The 13,818-nt window shown below is 42.2% G+C and overlaps 1 protein-coding gene across 4 annotated transcripts in view; it reads left to right on the top strand.

Moving 5' to 3' along the window:
* Positions 1 to 9,154, top strand: part of REXO5 (RNA exonuclease 5) — a 32,799-nt gene extending 23,645 nt beyond the window's left edge. For all 4 annotated transcript variants that reach the window (XM_077827930.1, XM_077827926.1, XM_077827928.1 and 1 more), the window contains 8 exons: positions 353 to 461; positions 949 to 1,059; positions 1,168 to 1,305; positions 1,842 to 1,934; positions 3,180 to 3,399; positions 4,093 to 4,295; positions 5,103 to 5,212; positions 8,967 to 9,154. In XM_077827930.1, the coding sequence (XP_077684056.1) occupies positions 353 to 461; positions 949 to 1,059; positions 1,168 to 1,305; positions 1,842 to 1,934; positions 3,180 to 3,399; positions 4,093 to 4,295; positions 5,103 to 5,212; positions 8,967 to 9,036 (1,054 nt within the window). In that variant the 3' untranslated portion in view covers positions 9,037 to 9,154. The remainder of the gene's footprint in view (positions 1 to 352; positions 462 to 948; positions 1,060 to 1,167; positions 1,306 to 1,841; positions 1,935 to 3,179; positions 3,400 to 4,092; positions 4,296 to 5,102; positions 5,213 to 8,966) is intronic.
* The last annotated feature ends 4,664 nt before the right edge of the window (positions 9,155 to 13,818 follow it).

Here is a 13,818-nt window from a genome sequence, read left to right as displayed (position 1 = left end):
GGTGTCAGTTCTTTGTGAAATCATTAATACATTGTTTTATATCAAAATTATATTTCTCTTCCTCTCAAAATATATTACTTGCTATTGAGTCACACCTAATCTAACAGTTTTTAAAAATTAAAAGGCTTAGATTACTTCACAACAGTGAATTTTATGTTATTGTCATTTTTGTAATATATTCAGGACACAAGATGATTATTTTCAGGCAATAGGAAGTTTTAGTTTTTAAAATTATCTTCCAAGGAGAACTGTAGCATTTTTCTTTAACAAATATTTTCTCAAAGGTTTCTAATTCAGTGTAAACTAAGAGTTAGTTTTAAAGATGAGTTGATATTTACCATGACTCTCTTAGTTTTTTAGACCATTTGAATGCTACTGGCCAAAAAACTCTCCTTTTGAGCAGAAAGGAACTAGCCTCCTCTGGCTTGTGTCAGAACAGTCTGAGCACTTCAAATAAACAGGTAAGTGAACTTAGAACAGATTTCAGAGTAACAGCCGTGTTAGTCTGTATTCGCAAAAAGAAAAGGAGTACTATTGGTTAGTCTCTAAGGTGCCACAAGTACTCCTTTTCTTTTTAGAACAGATTGTAATAAATATGTATCTAAGAAATAGAAGTTCTACACATTCTTGAGTGGTTTTTTGCGTTTAAAATAGTTGAGTAACCTAAAATGCTAAATGTCAGCAACAGTCTTAATGCTTCCTTGGATGAATCAGTTTTGTCATCTTTGGAAATACATTTTGATCCTGTATTGTCCTGAAATATGCCCATTTTATGGGCAAGTAAACAGGAACTACAAATAGGTGAAGTGACTTGCCCAAGGTCACCCACAGAACGAGAGGGAAAGTTGGGAATTAGAAACTAAAAAGTTCTTATTTGCTGTCCCCTGCTTTAACCACTTGACTGCACACCTTGACCAATTCACTGTGTGAATTTTTTCCCCCGGGTAGATACTTAAAAGAGCTATACAAGAAGTTCCTCTGTCCTCATTCAGCGTCATTCAGTTCACTTTGCGTTCAGCGCATGATGCACCAGACCTTGTTGCTGAAGTTTGTGAAAAGGTAAAGCTATATCTTAGAACATTCTTTAAGGCTGAGCTTGGAGAGGGACCCAGGACTTTTCAGATTCTTTGTTTTGTAAAATCCCTGCACTAACTTGTATTCCTGTAGATGAGAATCCAGCTAGCTGACATGCTGACTGTCTATGCGGGTCCATTTGATAAAGACTTTTGCCTGAAGTCTTTAAGGAGAGAATTTAAGAAGTGTGGTCCTATCCAATCACTTACTGTGCTCACTGAAACACACCAGGTGAATAACAGAATCCTTTTAACTGTGTTAACTTGCTGACATACAAAGTCATTGTTTAGTTTTACTAGGAGATGTGGCTCAGTGGAGGGATGGAGACAGGACAACTTAAAACATGGATTGGTCTGCTTGTTTGGCAGTGCAGTCAGCACCACCAAGAACTCATTGTGGAAATGCTATTGTAAACAGCCAGTATGGTTTAACTCCACCTTTGTTGTGCTACTAGCTCAAAGACTGGTCTTTCAAAGAAACTGTAGCATAAGAGTCCAGGATAAGAAGCCTTATACTGGGGCAATGGAGATTTTCTCTCCTTAGTGGAGGGAAGAGCATTAAGGCCCTTAATGGCAAAACCATGGGTTGTGAGTTAAGTTAAAGCAATGAAACATCCTATTTAATGCTGTGTGTTTAAAGTATTACATATAGAATATAAAAGGCTTCTTAGGATATTTTCCAACAACGTGATAAATACTTATTTGTGAAAGGAGAGGGATGCTATAATTGTAATAGAAGACTCAGCGTAATATTCTTCCTTTTAAAAGCCCCACATCTGTATCCAGTACGAAGTATTAGAAGCTGCTCAACTTGCTATGGAAAGTCTAAATGGAGCTGATGTTGCAGGGTCCCACATTAAGGTATATAAGCACGTGCTAAAAGCCTGAATTTTGTTCAGCATAGGACATGAAGTACTTTTATAGCCTTTTTCATCAAAGGATCTCAAAGAATGTTACTAGCATTAATGAACTAGACCTCACAACACCTGTAAAGTTTACAGAAGTAATTAAAACCATTTTACAGATGGAGAGTTTTGGTTACAGAAAGGTTGTGACTTCCCCTAGATTGTACAGCACGTCAGTGTAAGAACCCAGTCCTATGTTCTGAATGTAAACCCTCCTTAGGGTTCAGATTGCTAGATGTCCTCAATGACTGTATTAGTTAAGGTTGCCGTGGCACCCTAGTCTCAATCTTACTCAGTCTTAGACCTGGTTATCTATTAAAATGGTATATAGTCAGTAATTCCTTGTACTAGATTCTTACCATCTAATTATAAGCGATGCATTTAAGATTATCTGCCCATGATGGGGTCCACTCACTGCTAGGGATGCCACCTCCTGGCTGTTCTGGTGGATTAGTGCCTTCCAGGTGCTGCGGGCTGCTTTGGTGGTTGCTCAGCCTGTCTCTGCAGGTGCTCCTTCTTCATGATGTGGCCCACCAGCAAGGTCACCATGCATGTTTCCCCCTTCTGGGGTATCAAAATCTTTAGCACAAACTGTCCCAGGCAGTCTGCTTCCATTGCCTGCTCTGTGCCACTTCCCCAGTGACTGGTAGGGGGAACCTAGGCCCGCCATCTACGCTGGATTCCAGTCCCAGGGCCCTCTCATCAGCAGCCTAGGTCTGCCCTATCCTATAGCCTTTCCTACCTTTCTGGCTCTCTCCCCTTCTCCAGCCCAAACACCCTCCTCCCAGGGAGTAACTGTGCACTACCCTCTATAGTGCCAAACACTCCCCCCAGGATTGATGGTATTCTGCTTCTCTGCAGCCCCTAGTTACTCTCAACTCCTGGGCTTTGTACAGGCCCTTTCTGTTCCCATCCAGCTGAGCCTCATCTAATTAATCCCTGCTCCCTGGCTCCTCCTCCAGGTGCAGCCTGGGAAGTTAATTGGCTCAGCTAGTGACCTTAACCCCTCCAGGTAGATGTACATAACCCAAGGAATGTTTAGAGAAGTGCAGCTGCATTCGTTTTCTTTAGACAAACTTGTTTGTCAGATTTCTGGGGAAAAAAATGTAATTTGTAAATAGAAGGTAGAATTCATGAGACCCATAGTCCCTAAAACAGCTTAGACTGGAACGTTACATATATTTCCATTTGATACTCCCAGGTTCAGAGACCCGTCACTGTGATGATGCTAGACTGTGACATGCTGATAAAAGAGCTAGAAATGGATATTGAAAATGAAGGTGTGATTTATGTGGCAGGGGTGAAGAAAACCCTAACTGATACAGACTTGCAAGAGAAATTCAGTCATTTGAAAGACCTGCAAGCTCTTTTCTGGCCTAGGGATCTCAAAAGTGGGAAGCACAGAAATTACTGTTTCCTGAGTAAGTAAATGTAGCACACGACACCCAATAGGCCTAATTTTGCAGACACTTCTCACCTGGGCCTCCCGTTGAAGTTAGTGGGACTATACTCCCTGTAGCTCAGAGTAAGGTGACACTATGCGTTGCCATTGGATGGTTTCTAGCCAGCTGCCTAATCCCTATCACCCATGTAGCTACATTTTGCTTTAAACTTACAGGAGTTTTTAAAAAATTAATACTACTTTAGATATTAATAGCTCCTGCATCTAGGGGAGTCCCGAAGTGCTTCTCAAACTACATATCCACTCCAGCACTGAAATTCCTCGGGGGTAGAAGATGGCTGCCATGCAGGCTGCAATCTGACAAAGTGCCATGGCTTGTTTGTCAGGAACTCTGTTTATGGTCTCATCTAAAAAGACATCCAGCCAGTAAGCTGTATTGAATTCAGCTGACCAACCCAGGGATGGCTGAAATGCTGAACAAACTCCACTGGAATTTGAACCTGTGGCTCTGTAGAGTCCGACGCTTAGATTGAAGCAGAAGACAATAATCCCCTTGTGAGACTGTGCTACAACAGTGACTCTAGACCTAGTCTCCCATATGCCATAGCTTTGCCCTATGGGTGCTGAGAAAGCAGAGTAGCACTTGCTTTCTGAACTATGACTACTGACCTAGGGTACTTGGTTTTGTTTTGTTTTTCTTTTTTCTTTAAAGAGTTTCAAACCTCAGAAAGTGCCCAAGAGGCTCTTCAAGATATAAACAGGCAAGGAGCTAAAGGCAGCCAACTGCAAAGTAGGAAAGCTCTCACTTCTAGCCACCTCCACAGATGGATTTGTCACATGGACTATAATGATGGGAAGCCTATTCAGCTGGTACATCACATCCTACACATGAAAAAGGAACAACTATCTACCTCTGTGAGTTAAATACCTTTGTCACAATAAATCATAAGGCAAGGTAGAGTGGAATGAGTACAGCTCTGGGAGCTGGGAAACCAGACTTCCCAATCATAGGTCAGACACTGACCTTCTATGGCTTTGGACAAAATTTTTAACTTCAGATTCCTGTCTATAGAATGGATTTACCTTATTCTGGGGCAGAGGGGTGGTTAAGAATGAATTAATATTTGTAAAGTGGCTTGAAGATGGAATGTGTTACATGTTTTAGTATAGAATCTGTTAAACAGACATTCAAAAGACCAGTGCAATTCGTTTCAGCAGAATGCAATGCTACACAGGAATCAGAGACCTACATTTTTCAAAAGCAAAAAGACCCAGTGTTAAAATAAAATATATGGGGAGAAACATGGAAAAGAGGGGGTCACATGCCATGGGAATGGCTGTTAATAAAGAGTATAGATTGATGGGGATCTCCATGGTTGAGTACCTCGAAGAAAAGAACAAATAATCTTTACTTGATAAAATTGCAAATCAGTTTGCAACAGTCCTATGATTCCCCGCAGCTTCCCAGTCACCATGCTTCAGCTCCAACCTGGAGAGACCACCTAGGAATGACAAGATAAGGTACCAACTATCTATCCATGGCCATTCAGACACTGGTCACAGAGACTGCCAACAAAAGATTGCTGGTTTGCATGTTGTACATTCACATCCAGTAGAAACTGAGTCCAGCTGCTTTTAAGACAGCAGTCATACTTGAATTGCTGATAAAACCTAGGACAATCGGATCTAATACTAGTACCATTTTGTTCCCATTCTACACAGGAGCAAGACATAAGGAAAAAGCTGAAGAAGTTAGACCGCAGTATCAAAAAGCTTTATAGAAGTCTGGAGAATAATACACTTTGTGTCGTTCTGTTGCCAGGTGTGAACAGGTAATATTTACAAATAGTTTTCAAAGTAGCCAGAGAACAACGTATTGCCAAGCAAGTTAGTATTTCCTGCATTACAATGAAATTTAACACTGGACAAGGGGGGGCGGAGGGGATTCTTCATAGAATCATAGCTTGTAAAGACAGAAGGGATTATGAGGATCATCTAGTTTGACTTCTTGCATAACATGCATACTGGATAAAATTTTATTCAGTAAATACTGCATCAGGCCTATAACTTCTAGTTGAGCCAGAGCATTGAAACCAATTGTGATATGTTGGAGGCTCAGATTAGGCCTCTATACCTCAATTTGCTAAACTGCCAAGGAAATTCTTCTCATTTCAGTTGTCATCCTTCACTTGCCTTGCTGTCTTTGTTATGGGTTTCTTCCCCCACCCCGTCCTATTTTAAATGAATGTAGTTTCATGCCCTCCAGTCTTGCTAGTAATGAGTTTCAAGCACTCCCGTAAAGGGCCAGATTGGCAACTCTGGAAACTGTAGTCCTGCATTTATACATATAACAGCTACAGCCCAGGCAGCAGGTGTGCGCACTTCCTTACACCGTCCTTACTTATATGCTTCATCTTTGACTTGGGACCACATCTAGTGAGTAGAGGAGGGAGATAAATTGTCCTCCTTTACCACTATGGATAGGACATGAAGCAACAGGCTTAAATTGCACCAAGGAAGATTTAGGTTAGAGTAGACATTAGGAAAAACATACGAGTTAAGCACTGGAACAAATTACCGACGGAGGTTGTGGAATCTCCATCACTGGAGATTTTTAAGAACAGGTTAGACAAACTCCTGTCAGGGATGGCTTAGATAAAATGTAGTCCTGCCTCAGAGAAGGGGACTGGACTAGATGACATAATGAGGTCCCTTCCAGTACATTTCTATGATTTTATAACCAGTGTATTCTTCCTAAGCCATTGAATACCTATCGAGTGGTAACAGGACATACTGGACTTGAAAGGCTCCATGTGTTCTCAAAGCCAGTTTTTAGGGTGCTGTTAGATGATGGGTTTTCAGCAGTCTAAACAGGCTATGTAATGAATTTCAAACTACTTAGAATGGTAACTTGATATTATGAATTAGAAAAATTCAGGTGCATTCAAACTTCACTTTTGTTAGCCAGAGACCTTGGCTATGTACTTATTTCAGTTAAATCTTCCCTCCACTCCAGAGCTAATTCACCATCCCCCTATTCCATTCAGATAGAGATTGGACCATTTTGTTCAGTTATGTTCTTGGCTTTCATTCATCTTCAATAGAAAAGGCATGATTATTTCATGGAGATGCAGAGAACATTTAATATTTACTTTTTCTTATATAAGAAAAAAGGGCATACAGTGAAAGTAAATGGGTCAGAGACTTCTCTGAATGACCTCTTGCCTGTCTGACCATGAATGCTCTATACCATCTGTGAAAGAGGTTTTGAAAGTAAAGAGATCGGTGTGCTGTCAATGATGTGTTTGCACCATCTTCCGTACCAAACAGCTGTCCCTGAAGGTTATTCTCTGCCAGAGTGATACTGGGACAAATACATACTTGGGTTTAACTTGGACTTCAGAAAAATGAATTTAGATCAGGGCTGCACATAGTTGCGGCCTAAAGTACTTTTATGGCCCCCATCAACATAGTACCTGAGTGTCTGACACAGTAGCGTAGCTGGGGGGTGCGGGGCAGCGGCCACTCCCCCACTGAGCACAAGTGGCACCTTGTCAATATTCCTCTGTTGAGGGAACGGGGAGCGATCCAAAAAAAAAAAAAAAAAAAGGGCACCACCTGCTGTGGTGCTTTTACTCACCCGGTGGCGCTCCGGGTCTTCGGCGGCGGGACCGTCACTCGCTCCGGGTCTTCGGCGGCGGGACCGTCACTCGCTCCGGGTCTTCGGCGGCGGGACCTTCAGTGCCGCTGAAGACACCCGGTGTGAGTGAGGTAGCGCCGCCGGCTGAGTAAAAGCACCGCAGCGGGTGGCGCCTTTCTTTTGGATCGCCTCCCCTGTTCCCTCCACTTGGCTACACGGCTGACCTGACCATCTTTATCTTCATATCACCACTGGGAGGATTATCTCCATTTTACAGATAGAGAGCAGAGGTCTAGAGAGGCCAAGTGACTTGCCTGACGTCCCACAGGAACTCTGGGGGGAGCAAGGAATTGAACCCCTTGTCTCCCAAGTTCTAGGATAGTGCTCTAACCCCTGAATATCCTCACTTGTCTGAGCATCTTACGCAGCTCATGGATTGCAGTTCTGCTGGTGTTTGCTCGCTCCGTTAACACTTAATGCAGGGTAAAATAGAACATATTACAACAGTACCAAAAAGTTACTCTTGCTTCTGTTGACTCTGGTTACTTGAGTTAGGATGGATCACATGGGTCCTGTTGACATTGCTGCTCTATCTTGGGTAGTCTGTTGCCTCTAATCGGGTCCTTAACCAGGAGCACAGATGCAATTTACTTCATTCCGTCCAGTTTTGGTATGGCCCTTGCCTTAATGTTCACATAGTCAATTTATATGACAGGGTAAGCCACTTTGCTCAAGTCAGGGCTAATAATATATTGGTTGTTCATTCAGCTATATGGTAACAGTAAGGAGACTGGCTAGCTCCAATGATATCTTGTTTTAGTTTTGTAGCTCTGTTTATTGCGTGAAGATATCCTGCATCACCTTGCTGTAATATCACAATTTATTATTCAATTGCATATCAGCCCCTTTGTGTACTAAATAGACTGGTTTGGCCGTTCAGAGTGCCAGCAAGGGAGTCACAGTGCGGTCTTTCTTTCAGCCTGCTCCAGCAGTTGGTATATGCAGTCCAGTGCAAGTGTATTTTTTGCTAAGCTCAACATGGAATGCCATATTATCTAATTGGGCCTGGGGAAGCCTGAACTTTGGGATAAGCCTCTGTAGTCTCTATTTTTGAATTCTCTTCTCTGTCCTTTGATCATAAACCCTGGGTGTAGAATCATGTTTGAAGGCGGGTTTATGGGTATAAGCAGTCATTTTGCTGCAGATAAGCCTGGGGTTGTAGAGAGCATTTGCTTGTGGGCAGCTGTGAATTAATGGCTGTATTTTCTCCTCTATGTGATTTGCTGATGAAGACCTCATCCTTTTTCCCTAATTACTCATCAGAGCTCAAGTGGAGGAGTGTAGAAAAGGGCTCTTTGTACATGGCCCCCCTGAGAAACCTACTGCAGGGTCCAGACTCGAGGTTGGATTCACTCTCCCTGTCACGTTTCCCGTCTCAACCCTGCACATGACAGTCTCACTAGTTCCAAACTATTAGTTCCTGCTGGGTCCCATGCACAGCAAAGGGGGAAGGCAACCAGTGGTCCCGAACAAGGGTGCCTGCTGCAAGGATCAGACCCATTGGCAGAACAGGCTGTGGGAGGTAGCTCCACCAGCAAGGACCGAATGGCAGCCTTAGACCATGACTCTCAGCGTATCCCCTAGCTCCAGAGAATGGAGTCACTGTCCAGTCTTGGGAGAAGTTTCCTCTCATACCAAGGAGCGTTGACCCTCCTTTCCCACCTAAGGGAGAATCTAGCCCCAAATACATTTTATTGTTATAAAGAATACACTACAGCTTTTCTTGGGTAAATCTGCCTAGCTCCCTACAATACCACAGCCTAGTTTTCAGCCTCTTGAAGCTAGCTGGGGTCATCATGATGAATGTTGATTAGCTGCGAGCTTACTGCAACTGACCATTTGCTCTGAAGAACAGAAGTAACAGATTTCTCTCCTTTATGTTGCAGTGTTTATGGATCATTCTCTGGCCTTGGTCTGATGGGAATAAAGGAAGAAAGCAGGAACAGTGCCTGTTAGACTGCCAGGTTTTACAAACATCTTTTAAGGCTTTTTTAAATTAATTCTGTCCCCCAAGAACAATAGGCTCTGCCCATGTACTTTTTTAACATTTAAAAATAAAAATTCAAAACGGTTAGTGCAGAAAACCTTTCTTCTATTAATGCTTCTATCTTTGGTACTTTTGGCTGGCTGGGAGCCAGCTTAGTGAGCTCTGTGTGCACGGATACTGCCAAGGCAAACGTGGTAAGCCAAGGTGGTCAATTTTTCTAGAAGCTGAATGGCCCCTATCTAGAGGTGGCTTAAGTCTGTAAAGGGCTTGTAAGGATACTTGTCAGCTGGGCTGTTTCCACTTAACTTGGCCTCTTCTTGACAGATGCACTGTGTAAAATTAATGTACATCTGTCCCCCAAAAAGCTTCTTTGTGGTTGTAGAAGCTCTACACTGGTGTTGTGGAGCCTTCTGGAAATTGGGCCTCAATTAACATTTCATGTTAAGTCTATTATAGATGGTGTGTTATGCTTTTCAGTGTCAATGAAGTAGCTGTGTACTGCATAGAAAAGTACTTTACTTTGCCCTTGGGAAGATAAAAGTATGATTCACATCTTGGGCTATTTCCACTTTTTTCCTCATAAGAGGAAAAATTACAACTCAGGCTGCAGCAGGAGCAAAGAAAAAGTACTTAACGGGTGAAATTCACATAGGCATAATGATGAGGTTAAACTGGGCAGAAGATAGGAAACCAGGACCCCACACCTACATAAAGTGGTAAAGAGCAGCAGACTTCCCTAGGCAGGAGGAGCAGCACTGTAACCTTTTGGGTTAGGCCCAGCTTTGGAGGAAGTTTCATATCTGAGAGCAGAGGATGTTGGTCTGTCTTTAGCAGGATACAAATAGTTTCCCCGCCCCATCATGGCTTGCTTTATGTCCTCACAGGTTAACTAGTTGCTGCTAACTGTTAGTAAATCAGGACCCCCAAAAAACTAAACAAGATCTCATTTGACAGTAATGCTCCAGTAGAAAGAGGAACATTTTTTCCAGTAAGAGAAAGCAGTTAAGTGTGCATGGTTTGGAGAAAGTGCTTTAGAAAGAGTTCAGTCTGATTAATTCTCCTATCTCACAGTCCTGAAAAGAGGCATTCAGTTGTAAAGCCATGATTAAGGACCGGCCAAAATAATCAATGGAGCTAGAAGAACACCCCCCACCACATCCCACTCACCATTTTTCCACAGGGACAAAGGAATTCAAGTTACTCATCAGGTGAGTTACACTCTACCTTGATACATCCAAGGAAGTGCCAACAAAAAATTAATGGAGCCATTGTCTGTGCTAAGAGGAAAGAAAAAGCAAGATTCCCACTGTCCATTAAGCAGTTCAGTCCCCTTCTGTACCTCCTGAATTGGCAGTGCTTTGACTGGTGGAACTCTCCTCTGTGGGTCAGCTGAAAGCATTAATACCATAGAACTATCAGTGAAGATACCTGGGATGCCAGACGTACAGACAGGATTTGTTGAAAGAAGGAAAGAAAGAGCAGTGGCCTAAAGGGGAAGCAATACTGAATGTGACAAAGGTGCCAAATAAACAGCAACAAGTTTAATTACGACAAGGACTCTGCTGTCGGCAGTCTCTATGCAAAGCTCTCACTAACATCAATGGGAGATCTGCTGTGGATTGAAGGAACTATGAACTCCTGAAGTATATCCCTAAGGACATTATTGAACATGGAATGCCCTCCCCTCCAGATGAGTTGGAGCCCCAGGCTGCCAACACTACACATCTAGATGAACACACAGAGCCAAACCAGGGCAGCGGCAGCATGAGAATCAGATGGCTGAAACTGGCTCCCTGCCTGGGATCCCATCCCCCACTCCAGGGAATATAGGAGGGGAAGAAGATGCCAGGTGACCAATCTATGGCAGACTGATCTGGCTCCCACTGAGATCAATAGCAAGATTCTGACTCCAATGGGAGCTGGACTGAACTGTTTGGAAATAGAGGCCCCACTGATAGCTGGCTGTACCCAGCCATGCTTTGGTGTATGTTGACACTGCAGCTAGGATAACACTTCCTAGCACAGGTAGACCTATACACGTTAGCTCTCCTCCAGCTAGTGCACTAAAAATAGTGCGGCCACAGTGACATGAGCAGCAGCTCAGACTAGCTGCCCGAGTACCAATTGGCCCAAACCATTGGGTACATACTCCGGCAGCTAGCCTGAGCCACTGTCTGTCCCACTGTGGCCACAGTGCAGTTTTAGCTCTGCTCGAGCTAGCATGCTAACGCACGGTCTTTCTACTTGCACTGGAAAGTGCCCTCCCAGCTGCAGTGTGGACATAGCCTTTGATTCCTGCACTGCAAAGTAAAAGGCTCGTTTCTCCATCATGCAATTAAATGGAGCAGTCACTTCATTGCAAATAGTGAAGACAGTATTTAGTTGGTAAACATCCCGAATCCTGTCTGAAAAGTTACGGAGATGACAAATAATGCTGGCGACAATTCTATTTGTAATCATTAAAAAAAATTAAAGTTTCCCCTTTTAATTGAAAATTTATGTAAAAAGGACTTCGGCTTTAAATAAGACATTTGTACAAAGCTTGAACACAAAACAGTGAACACCAGCCAAAAGGTGCATTATGTAAACACCAAAATGTTCATTTGTTCAGTAATGCACAGAACAATGCTGCAAATTCCCTTTCCAGTGGATTGAATTTCTGTAGCTATTTCCCCCCCACACACAAATCTTACTGGAATACAGGAAATCCAGAAGCTTTGAAACATTTACAGAGCTACAGTAGTCAAAATACATTGTGACTAAAGGATTTTTTTAAAGGGATAATTTAAATACAGAAATATTTTTACAGTCTCACAGGTAAATGAACGGCAGATCAGTTTAGAAAAAAAGGACCAAAATATTTAATATACATCTGGCACAAGGTCTACAAGAAGTTGGTAATGGACAAACCAATACCTTGCTTTTTAGAGAAAGGAAAAACCAGACTGCATTTAATGCTCTTATTTAATAAGGGACACAGTCAGCTTAAAAACAAAAACAAATCACACCCAAGATTACTATAACCAAATAGAATCTCTTAGTTTGTTTGCTTTGTGCATTTGACAGCACTTTGTAGAGCACTTTCACTGTTTCCACTCTGTGGGACGTTCACACAGTAACAACTGGTGAGAAAAAGTGTAACTGTAAAACCACAAATATCGGCAAGGGGACTCAAAGCAGCAGGTATATTACCTGGAACGAATGTTATAAAAAGTTTCAAATTGGCTCTATCCCTTAAAAAAAAAAAAAAAAAAAAAAAAAAGGAACAGCATGAAACAGGATGCACCCCAACCAATTTCAAGCATGGCACATCTGATACATATATGAGAGAAAGCATGGCCCTGTAGACATGACATATTAGTATTTTCGAACACTGAGAAGACTATTGGATGGGGCATTGGGTATCTTAGGTAAATCCAAAGGCAATAACATGAATCCTATGACTTCCCATCTGTGTAACTATGGTGGAGTGTTCTCCTCTGACAAGGTTTTTATCTCTCCCTGCTGGTTTTAAGCAGGAATGCCTCTTAAAGGGAATCAAGTGCACTGACTTGTTACATAGATACTGGAGAACAAATATTAAGCCAATTGTGTTCACATATGATTGAGTGAAAGCCAAATGAAGTTGTCCAAAGCTGAACAGATCTAGGTTATTTCTCTGGGGGTATATAAACGATATAAACATGATTCCTCCTGTCACAGGCAAATTTAGCTGGGCTCAGATCCATCCAAATATTAAAAGAACAAACCTTGCTCTCTACAAACTATTTTACTCAGCAGTCCACTTCCAGACAATATTCCTTGACCTTGCCCTCACACACACTGACTCACTGCTGCTACAGCCCCTCACACGAGCCATCATGGATCCCAAATATCCAGCTTTAGGCATCAGTCCTGCAAGCTCAAGCAGCAATTTCTCCAGGAACTGAAGATGCTCAGCAACAAACAGGATTAGGTCCTTAATCTGCTCCTGCCTCCCTTTTTCCCTTTCATTCATCATCTGATAGTTAAAATATCCTTTAAAGAGTAAACACTTTTCAGATCACTGTTTACAGGTACTCTAGAAATTGTAGCCTTAAAATATTAAGCACTATGCTGTAAAGTCCTCTACTGCTAGTACTGTATTCCCATAAGTGTAACAGCAGCCAGCCTTGAGCTCTGCTGGAATTTCATGCAGATCTGTCATTTCTGTCATGCAGGACTTGTTCTGTTTAGTAAACCAGAGAGAGCAAAACAAGTTTCAGTGCTGGTTCTGCATAAATGGCAATATTCAAGTAAATATGTATTCCACAGCAGGTAACTTTCAGCTCCAAAAATATAAAATTTAAGGAAAAGTTCTAGCATGAACAAAGACAAAATGCTTTTCTGCCTGTGTATAGAGCTATCTGCAAATATCCAGAGGGAGCTTATTTGAAGAGTGCAACTATGCAAAGGTAAGAGCTTAAAAATTGTGCAAAAAACAGTTATACTTACATAAAACTGAAGACAGAAAGGTTGATTACTATACTAGAGAGGAATTGCTATGAATTCCATAGATCATTTAAGGCAAGCTGTTTGCAGAACTAGTCTGTTCAAGCCTGTTGCTTCACAAATTCCCCATTTTTTATTTTATTTTGCTTCTGCACAGATAGTGCAAGAGGTCAAATGAATTACATACTCACTAGGGGGAAACCCACAACAGCTCTGAGTTTGGAAGAATGGTCTTATAGCTGCACTAGCTGCTGTGTAACGTTTACATCAGGCTTACCCAG

Source organism: Eretmochelys imbricata, chromosome 10, assembly GCF_965152235.1.
Source record: "Eretmochelys imbricata isolate rEreImb1 chromosome 10, rEreImb1.hap1, whole genome shotgun sequence".
Lineage (NCBI taxonomy): Eukaryota > Metazoa > Chordata > Testudines > Cheloniidae > Eretmochelys > Eretmochelys imbricata.
This window is presented reverse-complemented; position numbering and strand designations above follow the sequence as displayed.